General features: G+C 39.4%; 1 protein-coding gene across 3 annotated transcripts in view; it reads left to right on the plus strand.

The window, feature by feature from the left end:
- The window catches only part of OSBPL5 (oxysterol binding protein like 5), a 134,070-nt gene extending 115,675 nt beyond the window's left edge, over positions 1-18,395 (plus strand). For all 3 annotated transcript variants that reach the window (XM_081312529.1, XM_081312528.1, XM_081312530.1), the window contains 13 exons: positions 2,073-2,257; positions 4,187-4,268; positions 5,211-5,309; positions 5,407-5,503; positions 6,063-6,161; positions 7,082-7,179; positions 7,816-7,905; positions 9,109-9,245; positions 11,862-12,047; positions 13,399-13,537; positions 14,346-14,448; positions 15,897-15,999; positions 16,657-18,395. In XM_081312529.1, coding sequence (XP_081168655.1) covers positions 2,073-2,257; positions 4,187-4,268; positions 5,211-5,309; positions 5,407-5,503; positions 6,063-6,161; positions 7,082-7,179; positions 7,816-7,905; positions 9,109-9,245; positions 11,862-12,047; positions 13,399-13,537; positions 14,346-14,448; positions 15,897-15,999; positions 16,657-16,789 — 1,551 coding nt within the window. In that variant the 3' untranslated portion in view covers positions 16,790-18,395. The remainder of the gene's footprint in view (positions 1-2,072; positions 2,258-4,186; positions 4,269-5,210; positions 5,310-5,406; positions 5,504-6,062; positions 6,162-7,081; positions 7,180-7,815; positions 7,906-9,108; positions 9,246-11,861; positions 12,048-13,398; positions 13,538-14,345; positions 14,449-15,896; positions 16,000-16,656) is intronic.
- The last annotated feature ends 3,165 nt before the right edge of the window (positions 18,396-21,560 follow it).

Genomic DNA, 21,560 nt, shown 5'->3' on the forward strand with positions numbered 1-21,560 from the left:
AATTAGATAGTTGACTTCCCTATCACTCATTTATGAATTACCCAAGGTGGTAACAATTCAGTTAAATTGATGGAATAGTGACATATTAAGGTAGGAAAAAATAGCCACATATTTATCTTAAAGTCTTCCTTTCTACATAAAGGATTTGATTTTATAGAGCTAAATGCATGCTTGTATGGAATACCAAGATGTATGCCTCAATAAAAATGCAAATGTAGCTGCTATAAGTGCTGGCAGTTCAGTTTGCATCATAGCTTATAGCAATGTTACAGGCATCTGTGCCTGAAATTTCCATTATCTTTGGTGGATCAAGATGGATGGTAAATAATCAAAATCAATAAGAGAAAGAAGGGTTTCATTCCTCGCTACAGACATGTTTCCTTTTATCAAACTGAGTTCTGCTGTTTGGTGCTTGGCACAGTGCTAATACCTGCAGTGAACCTGCTCAGGGAGCAGCATTTTGCAGATCTATATTGGTGTGAGAGATGTGGAAGATTGTTCTAGTCAGGCTGGTGTCATGGTTCCAATTAATGAGACAGTTCAAACAAAATTCAGGCATTTTTTATCTAAAAAGTCGTAGCATCGTCACTCGTGGATGGATGCCAGAATCTGAAATCTCCTCCCCTAAGCCCATCGTATCATACACAATTCCCACCCTTATTTACACGTCATAAATTACATTATCCAATTAGTTTTACATATGAAGTTTCACTTCCCTTTCTGTGCAAGGCTATTTCTTATCTTCTCAAAATAGCCGTTGGACATTTCCCTCCCTTCTGTGATTCAAAGCGAAGCAGTTTAAACAAAAGGCTGCCTCTTATATTGTCAGTGCAAAAACATGTCAATGTTTGGAGCATTGACAGCTGGCTCTTTCCTTGCATGAAGTTATATGAGTCCTAGAAGCAGGCTTGGATCAAAAACTTCACCTCCTTTTGCAAAGAAAAGTAGAAGAAGAGCCTTCTTCTACAACTTGATCCTTTTAGATATACTGGATTTCAAATCCCATAATCTGTAGCCCAGCAACAGTCGAGCAGTTCTTAAGAACATCTGGCTGAAGTCCAACTCTAGGTTAGAGAAGACTGGGACACGTGTCTTGGAAGTTTCCCATAGCAAGTGCTTTGCCTGTAACCACCCTGTTGTCACAGCTAAGGTTATAGCACTTTATGTGGATAAAACAAATTGCTCAGTTACAGTTTCTAGCAAATCTTTCTTGCTCTAAAAACTCACTTTTATTATGAATGTTGGACTCTGTCCTCCGTAATGTGTGTTTCTGTTGAGTTTTATGGCTGGTGTTAAAAAAAGCATCGTAAATGAGGGAAACTTGGATTTACATAACATTGTAGATTATAGATAGTTCCCAACTTAAGGTCGGTCACTTAACAATTGTTCATAGTTATGATGAACTTCAAAAAAACTACTTAGAACTCATCCTTGGGGTTGCGACTGCTGCTCTCCCCCCCCCCCCGGCATCACATGATTGCATTTTGGGGCACTTGGCAACCAACTCCCATTTACAACTGGTTGCAGCATTCCATGGTCATGTGACCACAATTTGCAATGTTTTTGGTCAGTTTGTGGCAGAAAACGGCAAAAAAGTGCCCACTGGATATTCTGGATGCACTTAATTATCATGTGGTTCGCTTAACAACTATATTTCACTTGAGTGTGATGATTCATAAAAACAGTCATAAAATTAACTTTGATCACGTGCCTCAATCTCTACAACTTATGACCAAAATTCTGGGTGCATTGTGATCATAAGTCGAGGACCACCACTATATTGTTCAGCCACTCAGAATCAGTTTCTGGATTGTTGTGAGGAAGATTGATGATCTGTGAATGGAAATGTTAGCAGAATATTCAAGAAATCACATAAACAAATGATAACATATTATGAACTGATGTCATAATATAGGAGGCATTTTTCAAGGATGCTAACTCTTCCAGTTTGAGAGATTCTTATTCAGTAGTGATATGAGAGCAGGGGGAGAACATGATGCCAATTGTCCCTTTTAATTTCTTGCTTTCCCTTTAATAAAGCTTCAATCTTACCTAAAGATTTTCCTCATCAGACAGGTGAATGCTCTCAAACCGAAACTGTGTCTGAGGAAAATAAGAGTTTGATGTGGATTCTTCTGAAGCAGCTACGGCCAGGCATGGATTTGTCCCGTGTGGTTTTACCCACTTTTATCCTAGAGCCACGCTCTTTCCTCAACAAACTTTCGGATTATTACTACCATGCTGATCTACTTTCCCAGTAAGTAGCACCCGCAACTTTATAGCTGGAAAGTCCATCTCTGTGAAATGATGTGTAAGAAGACCCAGATGGCTAGAATTCCTTTAGGAAATAAACCTTGACTGGAAGGACAGATACTGAAGCTGAAACACTTAGTTCGGCCACCAAATGGGAAGAGAGGACTCATTGGAAAAGACTCTGATGTGGGAAAGATTTAAAGCAAAAGGAGAGAAGGGGGAACGCAAAGGAGATGAGATGGTTAGATAGTCATCAATGCACTGAACATGGATTTGGGCAGGTTCCTGGATAGAGTAGAGCAGATGGGAGCCTAGCATGCTGTGGTCCATGGGGCTCGCGAAGAGTTGGACATGACTTAGCGACTGAACAAGAAAAGGCTAAAACTGGGGTATTTGTATATTTAAGAGGTATCTCTGATAACATAGGAAGTAAACCATGCCAGCTATGTGTCCCAGTGATATTTAGACAAAAGTGGTTTATGAGAACAATGGGAAATGCAATAAGAAAAAGGGAAAAATATCCTCAATGCTGTTGATTGATAAATCAGCACTTAATTACATGTCCATTGCTAGAGTGAATATATTCAGATCTATGACACATTAAAAACAGCATGGAGAAATATGAAGTCTGAAATATTTTGGTAATAGTGACTTTTCTGCAGTAAAACATAAGATCAACAATTGTATTTCTTCTTTAAAGGAAAAGGGTTAACATTAACAAGTAAATTACAATTCAGTCTTATAAATACGGTCTCAAATACTGCTGTTATCTGCAGTTAAAAATACAATAAATCTATCAAAGATTTCTATTTAAATGCCGTTCATTAGCAAATAGAAAATGCATGTATAATAAATAAAATAATGAAAATAATAGACCTAACCCATATTTTAGCTCCAAATATGTATTTATCGCAAACCCTCACAGCCAACTTCCTCCTCAACCAACTTAGTAACCTTTTCATATAGTGGTATCATGGAATCTCTTGACAAGTTGAAAGAATATTAAAAAAATAAATAAACTGATAATAGCTTGTAGATTATTACATCTCCTGAGATTTCTATGAACTTATTTTTGAAATATTTCAAAACCTCATATGAAAATGCTAAAACCAAAGAGTAGGACTTGATTATGTCTTAGCGTTTTTTGAACCCAGATCACACGCTGATTGAAAAATTAACATATGTATGTAGAGAAAAAATAATAATAAAAAGCTTTTAAAAAATGCTAAAATCTTTGGCAATCTGGCAAGCTCTTCATCAAATAATAAAAATATTCAGTTTTGTTATTTAATCTTATAAGGAACAGAGTGAACATTCAGGTTCTCTTGTTTCTAGATATTTTATATATATATATATAAAGTATCTCAATATTCCTGTTACCAAATCTCTTACAAATGTCAGTGACAACATTTAAAAATGTTCTTTTTTGTAGGATTCAAAAAGAATTCTGCAAAAAAGAAAAATGGATATTAAGGATAAGTTCCAGAATACAGGCATAGGTGGGCATATGGTTCGATGCACAGCCTTATCTAATTATGGAACTAATCTAATCTCAGATATTCAGAAGTATCCAGACATCTAAACATTTACTGTCTTAAGATCTCCTCTGTGATTTCTGTAGTGGTGCATTGAAAATCTGATTGCTCTCATCTCAACTTGTCAGTGTGAATATTTGAAAAAGGCAGCTGAACTTGGTCATATTTGGCTGTTTTCATTTTTTGTTTTATTTTGTTCTATTGCTTTGCATACAATCTTGCTTCATGATCATTTTTATTTTATTTTATTTATTAAATTTATATGTCATCCATCTCATAATCAACCAACTTTATACATTTAACAAATAAAAAAAATACTTTTTGCGCCAATAAAGCCTGCAGCTCATATCATACACATGAAGAAATAACTGAAATGGTCATTTTAATTTTTCCTGCAGAGCTGCTCTTGAAGAAGATCCATACTGTCGAATCAAGCAAGTCTTGAGATGGTATCTATCAGGCTTTTATAAAAAGCCAAAGGTATGACAGTATGTTACAGTGTTCCTTTCTTTATATCGAATCAAAAGAATTGTGAACTGTATTAAACTTTTAAATTCTTCAAGAGTGTTATTAGGGATTGGCCATGGAATTTTCCAGGCACCATCATCATCATTTTAAAGGAAGTCCTTAAACACCCACTTCTTTACTTAAGAATTCCCCTGGATACGTTTTATTTCCCTATCCAATTTACATCTGGAATTCAGCTGGATTTAAACACTTTAGAGTTATAATTTTAAAAAAAATTGTCTACTTATACATGAGCTCTCTTAGGATGGGTTTCTGTCTGTAAAAAATGGCATTGGGATATTTAATCACCCTAAGTAAAACTAGAAAGGTATAATAAATGGGTGAAGTGGCCTTGAATGTGCATGATGCTCTCAGGTTGCATCTGATCTCATAGATCTAAATCTATTTTGACCATAAGCAACAAATCTTGTATTAGAATAAATGACCTCAGATGGAAAGGTGAAAGGGTAGGTAGTTCAGAGTTGGAGCACATGCTTTTTATATAGAAGATAAATAATTATGTGTGGTTTATCCTTGGGTGAATGTGGAAAATATGTGTCTGAAAGCCTTGAGAGAGGCGCTACTTAGCAGAAAACACCTTCCTAGAAGGAAGATCTGCATTACTATCTGTATTTTAAAAAAAGATGTTTCCAAGGGGATTAGACTGCAGAACCTGTGTAGATCTGCAGTTAAATTGTCCAGTAATACCCAAGACCAGTGACACCCAATTTTTATCTCTGCTCAGTCTTTGATCCTGAAGCTCTCTCTCAGACCAACTTACCTCATGAGGTTTTGTTGTGAAGATGTATGAATGATCTTCATTCCTATCAGTTGCACGTTCAGAAACCCATTTCAGTGCATTATTGGGGAAAATAAACTGTGGGTCTATAATATTATTAAATTCCTGTCTTCCAGGGAATAAAAAAGCCATACAATCCCATTTTGGGAGAGACTTTTCGTTGCTGTTGGTTTCATCCACAGACAAACAGTCACACATTTTACATAGCAGAACAGGTAAATCTGAGACTTCCTTTTATACCAGCACTACGGATATTTAGCTATGCAGCAAAACTTTGTACATGCTTTTTTATTTTGTTGCCTTCCATTGCAGGTTTCTCATCATCCTCCAGTATCAGCCTTTCATGTCAGTAATAGGAAGGATGGGTTTTGTATTACTGGCAGCATTCTAGCCAAATCAAAATTTTATGGTAAGGCATCAGATCAGACAGATAGTGGTCTAGTAGTTCATGCATGTTGGTAAACCACCATGTGGTTTGCTTGATTCTGATGTAGTGTGACATATAACACGCCTCTTAGGGCAACCAGGCCATTTCAACTTGTTCAACAAATCATAATTGAAAAGAAATCCTGGCAAGCATTAAACGTGAATGCAGCTGGAGAATTAGGATAGGCACAACTCTGATTTGCCCTTTTTCCACTTTTTTCCAAAGCCAAAATTAACTTTGATGCCAGTGTATGTAGGAATAAAGCATATTGCTAAATTTTAACATGTAGAGGTTCTTTTGTATGCATGGACATATTGCAATTTGTTCTTAGAGGAAAAAAAATATTAAGAGTCACTTCTCACACATCCCTTAAAAGTAAATAATAAAAAATGGGTGTATTGTATCTGCTTAAACATGTCCCTCAAGGATGCTTTTCAGAAAGTTGTTTTTTTTTCTGAATCTAGATAGTTGTATCTTTTGTTTCTCTTGTCCAATTTTAAGAAGGGACGGTCATGCCATTTGTATTCATCTGTTTCTACAGGTAATTCGCTTTCAGCATTATTGGACGGCCAAGCTAAACTCACATTTCTAAGTTCTGGGGAAGACTATGTCATTACAATGCCATACGCACACTGTAAAGGTGGGACGTTGTTGGGATTCTGGAGTGGGGGGCATGGGAATTGTATGTGCTAAGTCCTTTCATGTCTTGGATTCCATTTTCTTCCTTAAAAAGATCCTCGTTAAGGTTTTCTAGCAATAGTATATAGGAAATTAGGATGAGGTAAGAGTCTGGTGTTTTTTTAAAACTATAAAATACAAAGCCTTGGCGCCCACCAGCTATGCTTCATTGCAAGAATGGTAAGAAGAAATCTGAATTCTTTGGAATAATGTGATGCACTCATCAAGACTGTGCAAAAGAAAATAGCTTCTGTGCCTTAATGTTTATGTAGAATGGAAATTACATCTGTTGAAATGTCTTCTACAAAATTATTTAAAAAACACCTTAGTTTGGGTATTTACCTATAGGTGTACAAATGTAGTGCAATTGAGTTTGTACAAATTGGGAAATTTAACATCAAGTTGTAAATATGCTATTCCCAAAGAATTGGTTACAGTATACAATTTAAGATACCCAAAGTTTGTCTACAACAATGCCATGGTGCCATCAGAAAATACATATTGAGCCATAGAGGCAGCAAGGATTGAATTTGCACTGAACATTTCTTGCTCTGTGATATCAAGAGAGCCCTCCCAAACAGAAGCGAGTGTAGCATTGATGGGTTCAGATTACCCTGCATTCTACAAATTGATGGAGATAAACTTTCCATCTGTTCCTGCTACATGAATGTCTATGCTTTGCTTGAACGTGCTGAACAACAGGACAAAGTTACTGCAACCAAATATATATATTTTTTTATTAAATCAGGATTTTTACATTTTCCTTTGGTGTAAGTCATAATGAATGAATAGGGCTGCCTTTATAGGTTGATGCATGTAGTCTCTGCATAATTGATACTCTGTTAATAGATGGTTTTATTTTGCTTTTTTTGCTGTTTCTAGGAATTCTGTATGGTACTATGACAATGGAACTTGGAGGAAAAGTTACTATTGATTGTGAAAAAAGCAATCATCGGGCAGAACTGGAATTCAAATTAAAGGTACTAGACATTCTGTTCTATTTTCAGCTTGTCGCCAACATTCCACTTCCAATTTTATCTCCTCTGAATTTCATAGGGCTAGTTTTAAAAATAATCCCAAGGCTTTCTCAATAATAATGTTGATTTGTTTTATATTTAGAGTTTTATTGTTTTATTGTAATTTCAGCCCTAGCATGGATGTTTTGATTTTTATGCCTTTTGATAGCCTACTAATAGTTACTATGTCCCCCAAGAGTCTCTTTGACTACCAGTAATGGTCCTTAAATTCATTCTAGAATATGAATGTGCACTCGCACAAGAGTTTTCCATGGTTGGTGCACATTTGATATGCTCCAAACAGTATGCAGATAAAATTTGACTGGTCCTTGACGTGCATACTAAAATAATCAAATTAGTACTTGACTGTTCCTTGAAGTGCATACTAAAATAATCAGTTTAGTACTTTATGTCAGTAGCTAAAATGTTTATCTGTTTGATCTATGTTTTGGTATGTATCAGGAACAACATAGACTTAGTTTTCACTGGAATTTTAGAGAATTTATATGTTAGTTATCCATCTAGATACATTTGTAGTCTCGGGCAACTTCACATTCTTTCTGGACTGAAATCATTTTTTCTTCCCTTTGCATTCCTTAGCCATTTTTTGGTGGCAGCACAAGCATTAATCAAATTTCAGGGAAGATTAAATCAGGAGAAGAAGTGCTGGCAAGTCTTGATGGACACTGGGTGAGAAATCATAATATTCTTTAATGACAGTTTAAAAATGTATGTAAGAATTGAAAAGCTGCCATTGGAATGCTGAGTCCCATGACGCTTCTAAGAAGAGAACTCAATTTAAAAAAAAAACAAGTGGAATAAAACTGCGTCAAGCAGCTGTGTTTGCCGAGGTGTAGATCTAGCCGTGCTCGTTGTCTCTGCTAGCCCAAATTCTGAAATCTTAATTTTGGCTTCAATGTAACGAATGAACATCAACCAAAATCCAGAGTCGGAATCAGTTGTAGCAATTCACACGCTTCTTGGAAGGTCAGCTTGAAAACGTCAGCTTCCCAAGCATAGTGTTAACTTCAGAGTTGTTCATGTGATGAATCCTAAGTTGGAGGGCTTTGCCTGGACTTAACAGACTACACATATATTCTCTGAAATGGTGATGCCCTCACCATTTGCCAACTCACGAATTCTACACATCCTGACCTCTCACCTGAGAGAAGAAACAAGTCTTTGTGGAAGGCCAGCAGTGTTTATTTTTAAGAGAGTGAATGCTCTAAAGGGCAGAGAAGACATGCTTCCTAGGTCCTGCCAGGTTATACTTTTAACTGATAAAACCTAGAGTCATGCTCCTTCTGCCTGTCTGATGCAATGCATAGAGAAAATCAGAGAATGGCATTCCTTCAAACGTTGAGGCCCATGCTATGAAGGTCTTATTATTATTAGGGTTTGGATTGCACCTAGAAACCTATTGGGAGCCAGTGCCACTTATGAAGCAAAGGTGTAATTGAAGTATCCCATGGGATGCCTATAATAGTTTGAGCTTCTGGATTCTGGACCAATGGCGCTTTTGGATGGGTTACTGGGACTCCATTGCTAAGGAATGCAGTGATGTGTGACCTCACACTTTATGACTACATTGGTTAGCAAAGTGTTCCCAGCCCCAATTGCAGTCATAATTCAAGAATTACCATATTGGTTCTTTTGTCATGAATAACCCAGATATATGACACCAAGTATCTGAGATTTGACAAAATAATATAAGATAGGTCCTTGTCCTAAAGACGTTATCATTTATAATTCATCAATGGAAGAAATAATGGCGTAGAAGAAAATAAGGGGAAAAATTCTCTGTTAATAGAGAAGAATGGAATTCTTTCACTTAGTTCTTAATCCTGCTTGCTTGAAACTACCACTAAATTGTTTTTGTCTTTTTTTTTTCAGGATGGTGAAGTATATATAAATGATCTGAAAAATGGCAGTACAGATATTTTTTGGAACCCGACCAGTGAAGTCCGAAAGCAAAGACTGAAACGTCACATTGTCTTGTTTGAAGAGCAGACAGAATTTGAATCTGAGAGGTAAGGTGTGCAGATTGATGTCAGAGAGTGACAGGAAAGAATATGACTATCTTTGACTGCATTTTGGGCAATCTAGTTTTATAAAAGTTGATTTATGTCTAATTATATTAGATTATGAATTGGTATTTTGAACATGATTCAGAAGAAATTCAGAAGAAATCCACTCCTGGTGCAGTGGAAAAGTTTCGAACAAAATCTTGGCCACATATAGATACAGATTTCTTCCTTTTTTATTGGACTAATATGTACTACTGTAGTCCTTCTGCTAGATTTATTACAAATGGAATTATTCCTTCATTTATCAATAGGTTATGTTTATTATTTATTAACTGTATAAGATTGCCCAAGTTTATAGTGACTCTGGACAGCACATAATAAAATCAACCCTAAAATGATACTTAAAAACCCAAACACCTGGAGGAAAAAAATATTCAAAACAAATAAAACATACAAAGCCTACCTATCCCTCTAACCCAAGGCCTAGTGAAGAACCAAGATTTCAGAGCTCTCTTAAATGGGATCAAGGTGAAGGCCAATGTCTCTAGGGGAAGATTGTGTACCAAGGGGCAGATGCTGTGCCAAAGAAGCTATACCTCCTGAGTCCCATCAAAATTCAGTGGAAGGGATCTGCAATATGTCAATTCTGCCTTGATTATACAGGCTGGTCAGAAACTGTAGAAGACAGATAATCAGACATGTCAAACTTGTGACGTCACGCGATATGTCGGAGCTTTTTCCCCATTGCCAGCAATGGGGTGGGCACGGTTTCCTCATGACGCATCCAGCCCGTGGGCCGGCAGTTTGACACCTCTGCTTTAGATAATAATTTTCAGTACCATAGAAATGCTTATATAATTTATGGGTGTTAACCAAGCAACAGTTGAATTGCACCTAGAAACCAACTGGTAATCAACGCAACACATATAATTGCCCATGTCATTACATTCTGGGTCAGCTGTAGTTTCGAAGTGGTTTTCAAGGGCAGACACACATGTCCATTGCACAAGATGACCAAAGCACGAGTGTTTGAAGGGCCAAAGGTGACTGCTGCTGAGGGATCTTTATAATCTGTAGCTGGGCTGGAACTGTAGGGACTGGTTGTAAATACCATGCATTCAGTCCTGTTGTACCTTTGAACGATTGCAGAATTTTTTATTTTATTTTATTTTAATTCCATTTATATCCCGCCCTTCTCCGAAGACTCAGGGCGGCTTACAAGCTTAGCAGTAGCCTTCATTCTATGTATATGCCTGCTTATTAGGGCTTTCGCCACCCCCCAAGCGGCATTATTACAAAGTCAGCTTATTGCCCCCAACAATCTGGGTCCTCATTTTACCTACCTCGGAAGGATGGAAGGCTGAGTCAACCTTGAGCCTGGTGGGATGCGAACCTGCACTAATTGCAGGCAGCTGGTGTTACTTAAGGAGGCATTAGCCCACTGCTCCACCAAGGCTCTTGTAATGATTAGTTGTTAACTGAGGATATGAATCCTCTGGCATCTCAAAAGGATCAATAACATTACTTAACCGAGTTTCCAGATCTCTTTCATTTCTACTGAACTGTATGGCTATGCTAGCCTTCTGACTAAGTCAGGGGTCAGCAACCCGAAACAGCAAAAGAGCCACTCGGAACCGGTTCCGTCATACACACAAAAAAGTGGGAGCCGCAAAATGTGCACGCGCATGTGGGCACGCACGCGCATGCGCAAAAAGAAGCAAAAAATACACCACCCCCTACGCCCGCACCGCATCCTGAGCTGCACGCACCTGTCGCTGCCCAGTGCCGCCAGCTTACGCGGGGGGGGGAGACGGACTCGCAGGCGACGGGCACTGGGTTACGGCGGCGCCTTCAGCCCGGGCACCGCCGGAGACACCCGAGCACCCTCCCCCTCTCCCGGGACCTCCAAACCTCTGTGTTTGATGAATGCAGCAGCTCTTCAAATGTGGAGGCGGAGGTTTGGGGAGCTGCGCAGCTCTCTAAACCGCCGCCGCCCCGTTTGCAGAGCTGCTGCATTCCTCCACGTTTAAAAGAAACATGAACGCAGCAGCTGTGCAAAGAGGACAGTAGCAGTTTGGAGAGTGCGTGCGCACCTCTCCAAACCGCCGCCGTCCCATTTGGAGACCTGCCGCGTTCGTTCATGTTTGACGAGCGCGGCAGACCTCCGAACGGGACGGTGACGGTTTGGAGAGGTGCGCGCACACTCTCCAAACCGCCGCCGTCCCGTTTGCGCAGCTGCCACGTTTGTCCATGTTTGATGAGCGCGGCAGACCTCCGAACGGGACGGTGACGGTTTGGAGAGGTGTGCGTGCACTCTCCAAACCGCCGCCACTCATTGGGAGACCTGCCGCGCTTGCCAAACATGGACGAACGCGGCAGCTGTGCAAACGGGCCGCGGCAGCTTTCCCAACGAGCGTCGCCACTGCCCGTTTAGGCGGAGGTGCATGCGCACCTCTCCAAAGGTTTGGAGAGGTGCACGCGCACCACTGTCCGTTCGAAGAGGTGCGCATGCACCGGGCGACTGGGAGCCGCAGCAGACGGCTCAAAGAGCCGTCTCATGCGGCTCCGGAGCCACGGGTTGCTGACCCGTGGACTAAGTTAATGGTTGACTGTTTTTAGACTTTGGCAGCATGTAACCAGTGCAATCGGCAAAGAAGACCAGCACAAGGCAACTCAAGAAAAGTTTGTGTTGGAAGAGGAACAGAGACATGCAACACGAGAACGGAAGGAGAACGGAACAGAGTGGAAGCCCTTGCTTTTCTGGCAGAATGCTACCACAAACGAATGGCACTACAAATATGAAGAGTGAGTGACTTGTAATTGAGCTTTTCAAATTATGTTCCATGTTCATTATCGCCTTCAAGAATTTGATGGACGTTTGTGAGAGTCTTGAGCCAACAACAGAAAAAGTTCACTTAAATCCAGCCAGTTTTCAATCACTAGAACTTTGTTCTCTCGAACAAAGTGCCCTTTTTTTGTTAGTTAATAAGTTCCACAGTCTGAAAAAGATTGAAAAGCCATGAGTTAGAGCACGTGGTGATTAAAAGTTGCCTGGCCAGGTATAGTTTATATATTTATTTAAGCCAATGCCCCCGCTCATTCTAGGGCATGCTATGAATAATGAGGAAAGGCAAAAAATGCGGAATCCTCATTAGACTATAATCCCCAACTGTAACAGTTAAATCATTATAAAATATATAGCCATTAATCTTGAGTAGTCCTATCCTACCTGCGAACTTGCTTAGGATTTTGCTGATTTTCTTAAACATCTCTCTTTTTCTTCTTGTTTTTTCCTTTATGTGTTGATATTTTTGATTGAGATATTTGTGTCTCGCTTTGGGAAACTGCTTCTTAATTTTTCATAGATTATTACATCATCCCATTGATTCTTGAGTTGTCTTTAGCTTGAATCTATTCCTTGCATGTAACTTACATTCAGATTAAATCTTCTCTTTGAAGCATATTCTCTAAATTTATAACACCAATAATTTATGGCTTATTCCTCAGTCTGTTCCTGAAAATATCCTGGATGACTTGATGGCATTTTGCTATCTTCATTTCCTAATGATGTAGTCAATTTAATTACAATATTAACAGTATTAATTCCAGTATAACAGTACTGAGTGGTGGAGTATGCATTTATATTGTTTGAACCTGGAGTTGGCAAAGAAATCAGAAATTCTCTTTTTAAAACTAAGTTAACCCATCTCTTGCATGATTATGTTTACCCAATCCATTTTTTGTATAACTGCACTTTGTACTATTTCTTGAATTTTTGCATTCCAATGAGCCATTAGTAGTATTTTGTTCTTTTTAGATACTGCATTTTTCATCTCTTGCAATATACCTTATAATTCATCAGTGTCTTTTACCATTTCCTCTCTTGTAGGTGCCTAATTTATATAACATTGATATGACCGGATTGCCACAAATTTGAATTAATATTATGCTGTTTCTTATTGAGTTACAGTTAATCATGTTTTTAATGATGCCTTTTTTGAGTAACTTTGCTACTCATTTCTTTATATGATCTCATGCCATAAAGATCACTCATCTGGTTTAAAGTGACCTTTTCTGATCCACCTTTTCTGATCAGTAATGAGTATGTGTATTGTAAATCTGATGGATTTTTACAGTATAAACTTTTTTGTTAAAGTTTAAGGCCTTGGGATCCTTTGGATGATATTGCCCAGTATGAGAAGGACGGCATACTTCAAACCATGCAGAGGCACTTACCTAGCAGATTGTCAACTCACAAGAACATGTGCATCAGTAACCAAGTTGCACGACACAAGGTAATTAGCTCTGTTGGCAGTGTGCCTTTTCCACAATGTTTAGAAAATTAGAGTACTTTTCCCCAGTCTGGTTCCAGACTGGGTGAAAAGCCAAATCAGATTGTGATTCCACAATCAATTCACCATGAGTCCATTCCAAAGCAAGTATGGAATAATGTGGAATACTGTGGAATAACATAATCTCAACATAAATGCAGGAAGAATAGCAGTTAGACAATATAATAATACTGTAGTAAGTGATTGATATGTAGGATTTTATATGGCTTATTGGAAATGTTTTCCAATAAATGTTTTCTCCTCACCATACCTTTGAAGTTTCACCCGAATAATTTGGGGAAAGATTTGTACAGTTTAAGGTGGTGAGTGGGTACAAAACTTGAAATACAAACAACAGTTAAAGGGAAAATATTTCATGGTCTGCAAATATCCATACCTTAGAAAACAAAAATGAAAGAAGGAAAATGATATTGGGTATCCTGGAGGAGTGCAGGGAAGGAGCTATAATCCTCTTTAAAATATTAGACATTTAATCAGGCTGTGCTGTAACATATTGTTGCAAGCTTCCATTGGTAGTGCTTCCATGTTGTTGCAAGCTTCCACTTACAGTGCTTCCAGGTGTAGATTTGTAATGTTATTACGTAGCAAATCTCAACAGTCCACCAAGAAAATGTTTATTTCAGATGATTATTTGATAAGCAATCTCCAGTAACAGAGAGTCTATGCACTAATTCTTAAGTTTCCATAGCATACCTAAATTCTCTACTGTGGCTTGTATCTTATGAGCTGGTTCATATTTCTTTACATTCAGAGTCGACACCGCAAAGCCAGTGATCAACCCTCTAACAATAGCCAGAACACTGAAAGTAGCTGTTCAACGCCAGAGTCTGTGCAGGAACTCTCAGATGATGAAGGCAAGTACTGTATTTTGCAGCCTGTAACGTTGCCTATGTATCCCACTACCCTAACTAAGACCTGTTAGTGTGTCACAATAGTTCATCGGCGTTCCTCAGGCTAGTGACTTCAAGATGCTGTTTTGGGGGCAATAAAAATTATAGCGTATCTGAAAGGTACTAGTTTAAGGAAAGCTCAGCCATTTTATCCAGGACATAGTGCTCACGGAATAATATGAAATAGCCCGAGTTTTTCAAAAGTTAGCAATAAATTGGCTGGATTAAAGAAAAGACATTATCCTTGGTTTCAAGTGTCAGAGGCCAAAATAGATTTTTGAAAAGTCCTTTCATCTTCCCAACTTACTCCCTTCCAGATACATTTGACCTCAATTGCTATAGTTTTCAGCCAATCTGATCTTTGATTTGTTGAAGTCTCAGTATATCTGGAAGGCACCAACTTGAGGAAAGCACTTTCAGTATACTGTGTTGATTTGTGGTCTCTAGAATAAATACCATAAATTAGGCAAGCTAACATTTTAATGAGATAGCTATGTTTGTAGTATGACCTCTTAGTATATTTAGACCTTTTAGAAGATTTTAAACCCCAGTGCTTTCCCCTTACTAATATTCAAAACATGCACTTCATTGTATTTGATTTGTGAGGTAATTCGTATGCTACAGTTAGCTCAGGTTTTTTAAGATATAGGAGCTCCCTGCCACAGGCAACTCACTATGGGACAATCCACATGGGATAAGTCAATGTGAAAAATGTTAACTGCCACTGTTTCTTCTACATAATTTCCATTTTTGTCAATGGAAATAATAATGTCAAAAAAACCAGTGGTGGATAACCTCAAGTTGAGTTATCCCACTGTAAGATGGCCACAGTGAGTTGTCCCATTCTGATCTGCAAAAGGTGTATCTGGGTCTTTCCTTGGAATAGATCTGTAATCAGTGTACCAGTGGGGGGGGGCTGGTTAAAAATGATGACATGTGTACATAACGTGGCCTACACACATCAACTGTCACAACACAACTGCATAATTGCATAATTTGAGCAATGGCATCATAATACAGGTATCATTTCGACACTCCATGGCTTGTTAGGGACACTGCTATCTGAAGACCTAGAACAGGTGTGTCAAACTTACGTCATGTGACGTGTCATGACATATGGCGACTTTTTCCCCTTTGCCGGCAATGGGGTGGACGCAGTTTTGGCGTGATGCATCCAGCTCGCAGGCCGGCAGTTTGACACCCTTGACCTAGAATAATATCAGTGTCCAGTGAATTTAAAATTAGTTTTGTGGTCCATTCCAGTTTTATATTGCCTTTCATTATGTATAAGCAAATCTTCTTCAGAGAAGGGAAGAATTAAAAAAAAAACAGGAAAAGTGTGGTATCGGATTCCTTTCTTTTTTCCAAATTGCATTGTGAAATCCTGTCACTTAATTCATCATTTCACACAGGCCTTGGAAGCCCATGTACTCAGTGTGGGAAGGAAACCAGCCACCTGAAGGAAATTCACACTGCTGTCTTCTCACTCCAGAGAGCCCAGCAGGACATACATAAGTATGATATTTCATTAGGAATTCAGTGGTTTGTATGTAAAAAAAAATCTCATTCACTTCTAAAATGGCTACCAAAGTAGATTTAGCCAAGGACAAACCATTTTATCTTGAGTATTTTGGACAGTTTCAAGCAAAGCCCTAGCAACAGCTACCCACCATGGTCCATCTATGGATTTTAAAAAAAAAAAATAATTCAAGTGGGGGGAAAAATGTGAGGCAGAGAACCTGGCAGATATCAGAAGAAATGTTCACAGCAGGTGCTCCATTAACGTGCCTGAGGAATGAAAATGGTTGGCACAAAATCCTAAACTCTGCTTTATAATTCAGACTGGCGAGAGTTCATACAACCTATGAACCATAAGCAAGGCATGCTGAGCATGTTGTGTGAACCCAGTCAAACGGAAGCAGCACGCTTTTAGAAGTACTCTGGGGAGAGGGCAGCCTATTCAACTTTGCTGCAAAGATTAGAGTTAATGAATAGAGCAGCCGTTGAAAGCGTGGCATTATTTTAGGTCCTTTTTCTCAAAAGAGAGAAAAAGGAAGTGTGTGCCCAGGCTTTAATTCTGCGTGGATGCTTTGCTTTTTTGTGTAGGTATCTGTATCTGTTGGTGACCATCGGTGACTTGAATAATAATGGCTTGATTTTTTTTTCTTCCAGAAACCTCACTGCGCTGAGCAAGGAATCTCTCTACAGGAGGGGCTCATCCCAAAATCTTGTGGACTCTCGCTGTTGGTTTCTTCTCTGCATCTTTCTAACCTGTCAGCTCTTCATTAATTATGTCTTCAAATAAAACACTGCAGTTGGGCAGCAATAAAAGTGAGGAACTGCAGAAAAGGGGAGACTTAATTGCAAGGGGCCCTTTGAGGCACCAAGCACTTTAATACACAGCCAGGAGTGGAAGGGAGGGAGAGAGAGAGAGAGAGAGAGAGAGAGAGAAGCCAGGTTAAGCAGGGAACCTGCATAGTTTTGTTTTTATGATCAGTGTCATTGCCTTTTTCCATGTACATTCACAAGGACCTCTTTACCTGTATGGGCCTTAATGCTAAAGCCAAATGTAGCTTTAATTGTGCAATTTTGTTTTCTACGTCTTGTCATTTTTCTGACGCAGTTAAACGTTACCAGCCAGTATTGGTACACCCCTTGAAGCATTGTATGCACCCACTTCTTTTGTAAAATGGTTCCCACTGACTTGTTTTGTATCTCTTCTCTTGTTGAGGAAGAACATTTTAGCATTCATTAAAATGTCTTCTGGAATCAGTTAATTTGCATACATTAAGCAACTATGTGAAAATTCAGCCAATGGATATAGACAGCACAGTTTCTTGGGTCTTCTGGTGTGTGCTGTTACATCTAGAGTCCCTATGAATAGCACATCACATTCCATAAATATGTGTAATTTCTTATAGCCTGCCACTTTTTAGGAAATTGGAGGCCTTCAAGGTGCAATTAGCTGATGCCCTAAATTATGTCAGTGAGCCAAATAGGCCTGCTTATGTATCAGTTTTGTGTTGTTGTTTTTTAATTTGGGCTGCAAAAATCCAGATGTTTGCTGGAAAGCAGCCAAGATAGAGAAAACCCCTACTCATCTGGATTTTGCAGCCTACATAAGATAGCTGTGATACACACACACACACACACACACACACACACACACACACGATTGAGACATAATAAGCATTATAGAAAAGAATGCCTCTGAACTGTGTCATTATTTTGAGATGAGCATGTAAGCACTGTGTCCTATAGGTAATTTTGTATGTCACAAAATCCCTAAGGTACTGGGATTCACCAGGATTTCCTTTTGCCACTAAGAAACCTTTTATTTATTGAAGCACATGAGACAGATAACACAAGCAGTTGCAAATCACTGCTTCTACATATTTCTAAATTGATTACTTGCAATCAATTTCTTCGGCTTCCCTATATTTTCTATCAAGGATGATTGCTAGTACAGTATTACATAATATCCTACTATCCTGTGTAGGGCTGACTGACTGACTGAAGGCATCTTCAAATCTTGTGTGCACTTAGGTACATTTATAGTAAGGGTTTGCCTCTGCATCCTCCAAATCTGTTGATAGTCTTCCTATTTTTACACCATTTTTAAAAGATTTGCAATATTTTATGTAGAAATGCAGCCAGTACTAAGCTTTTCTTTTCTGGCCTGAAGTAATTCCAAGTGGTAAGAACTGCTATATATATATATATAGCAGTGTATATGTGTATATATATATATCTGTATGTATGTATGTATACAGCCTTAAAATATTTAGTGGTGTTGCCAGTCTGGGCTAACTTTCAATGTAAATGTTACCAGATTTTTAACTATGTTCTTTGTGTGATGTTCCCATGTTAGGGGACAATTTGTGCTTGACACAATGAAATAAATTACATAATTTTCATTATAATTTTTTATGGCTGAATCTTTGTACACTGGACATGTCTTTATGTTCTACTCAACACTATCTGAAACACTTTAAAATCAAATGGATGCTGTCTACTAGAATTCAGCAATGAATGCAGCTCCTCATTCTGAATAGTTTTATTTTCCAGCAGCCATATTACCGTATACAAAGAGTGCTTCCAGGTGAAAAAAGAAATGTTATCATTAGTTTTAAAGTTTGTGTGACTTCTGGCTGCTTTATTCCAAGTAATAGGAATTAGGGGTCACATGCTGGCCAAACTCTCCACTCCAGAGAAATACTTTGCATTCCATTCTATCAGGATGACATCCAGTTTGGCAGCACTGCATGATGCAACCGCACCTTGTAGGCTGCAGCATATGAAACAAGACTTATCCGCTGAACTAACTCATAGTCTGCTGAATTATGGTTTTGTGAATGAACTACAGGTAATCCTCAATTTATAACCACAGTTGGGACCTGAATTTCCATTATTTTCTGACCCTTTTGCTATGGTTGTTAAGCAAATCTGCAATTGTTAAGTGAATCACATGGACACTAAGGAAATACGGCTTACCCCATTGACTTTCCTTGTCAGAAGCCAACTGGGAAGTTCACAAATGGGAATCACATGATTCCGGAATGTTGCAACCATTGTAAAGACATGCTGGTTGCCAAGTCACTTGTCTGAAATGGTATAGGTTATCCTGCTTGAGCAGGGGGCTGAACTAGAAGGATCTCCAAGATCCCTTCCAGATTCTACTCTCTACTCTACTCTACTCTGCTCTATTCTAGTCCTGAATTTTCATCACATGAGTGTAGTGATGGGAATAAGTGTGAGGACTAAATCACTTTTTTCAGTGCCATTGTAACTTTGGCACTAAATCAATGGTTGTAAGTTGAGGATTATCTGTAAAACCAAATAAGCCCCTTCAGAAATTGGTACAGTGTTTGAAATGGTCAATTTCTCTATTGAAAAAAGTAAAAAGGTAAAGGTTCCCCTGCACATGCGTGCTAGTCGTTTCCAACTCTAGGGGCCGGTGCTCATCTCTGTTTCAAAGCCGAAGAGCCAGCGCTTGTCCAAGACTCTATTGAAAAGAGAGCTTCAAATAGAATGTGATGATCTGGGTTAAAATTTAACTTCATTGAAGATATTGGTCAGGACTTTTGTTCAGATCTAAGTTAATTTAAAAAAATAAATGCTGGTGATAAGTGTCAGGTCCAAGCTTGCTTCCCTCCCTCTTCCAATATTGAATCAAGAGTTACACAAAGAATCCTTTCACACCTCTTCCTTTCCTTCCCAACATCTATTTGGAATTCTTTTTTGATGTTACAGAACATTTGAGGGCGACTGAGTGGATGAATTGCCAAGATAGTGAGAAACAAACAACAACTCTTGTGTTGTATCTTATAGGTTTATTACATTCATTCTACTTAACTACTGGGTGAAGTCATCCATTGGCACAGCTTAAGTATCATCGGTATGATGATGATACTCAGTGGTACATCTTCACCTCATGATGATGTGACAGTGCTTTCCTAGCTCTTAGAGGCAGTGCTTAACCCTAACAAGACTGAGTGGTTGTGGGTTTTACAGCCCCTTAGATCTAGTGACTTTCCATCGTTAACCTTGAATTACACCGCCCCACTCAGAGATGGTGCCCAATCGGGGGGGGGGGGTTCTTTTAGATTCCTGCTCCTACCTGAGGAGATGGTAGCAACCATGACTAGGAGAGGTTTGCACAAATATATCTTGCGAACCATTTCCACCAGTTGGTGGATCCTGCTCACAGTCACCATAGGTTAGTTGTTTTCCCATCAAACTATTGTAACATACTCTACATCAGACATGTCAAACACAAGGCCCGGGGGCCAGATCCGGCCCGCGAAGTGGTTTCATGCGACCCGCAAAGCCATCCTGGAAACAGTCAGGGAATGGCCCCCACTGCCTTGGCCCTGGCTCAGAGACCCTCCTCCTGCCAGAGACCCTCAGATCTGCCCCACCCCTGCCCAGGCCCCCATAGGCACCCTTGATGCGAATGATGTAGAGCTGGCCACGCCCACCCAGGCCATACGTACTCTAGCTGCGCCCACCCAGTAGGCCACGCCCACCCAGGCCACGCCCACCTGGCCCCCTGAGGGCAACCGCAATGCTGATGCGGCCCTCAATGAAATTGAGTTTGACACCCCTGCTCTACATGGTGCTGGCCTTGGAAGAGCATTTAAGCAGGAGCAGAATGCCACAGCATGCAATGCGCTCGTGACACTGCTGTTAGTCAGCTGCACTGGCTCCCAGTAGGTTACCAGAACAAAATTATCTGTTGTCACTTGGGAAAAAATTAGCGATGGGATTGCCTCCCTCCAGTGTTTTCTGCCCTCTTTACCAGATTGGTCAGAATACAGTTGATACAACAGATGTGAGATAGAAAAGGCTAGTGCAGGGGTAGACAACCTTGGCTCTTTTATGTCTCGTGGACTTCAACACTCAGAATTCCTGGGGAATTCTGGGAGTTGAAGTCCACGAGTCATAAAAGAGCCAAGGTTGCCTACCCCTGGGCTAGTGCAACCCAGCCCACTGAATCGCACTTTGCACCATTAATTCCTTGTTATAAAAGGAATTTATTTCATCATCATCATTATTAATCATCGCGCAGTCAGCCAGATGTTCAGACTGGGTTTGGCATTTTTGTCTACCTATTGAGTCCTTACCAAGGACCTGGGATAGGCAGATCTGGATGTTTGATGGTGTTGCAGATATCATCACAGGATGGAAGCTGTTCCCAGTAAGGCCGCCTTTTGCAATTGATGGATGGTGAATTTCTCAATGCAGATGATGTTCAAGTGGTGCTCCAGTTGTTTCTGGGATTGCACCCAAGGCACCTATTACTATTGCTACTACCCTTGCTTGCCTTTGCCACAGTCGTTCTATTTCTATTTGTAGGTCTTTGTATTTTGTTATCTTCTCCAGTTCTTTCTCTTCTATTCTGCTGTCTCCAGACACTGCCATGTCCATTAACCAAACTTTTACTTTTTTTATTGACAATTGTTAAATCTGGGGTGTTATGTGGAAGGTGCCTGTCTGTTTGAATTCTGAAGTCCCAGAGCAATTTAACTTTTTCATTTTCTATGACTTTCTCTATTTTATGCTCCCACCAGTTC

Source organism: Vipera berus (assembly GCF_964194415.1).
Source record: "Vipera berus genome assembly, chromosome: 1".
Lineage (NCBI taxonomy): Eukaryota > Metazoa > Chordata > Lepidosauria > Squamata > Viperidae > Vipera > Vipera berus.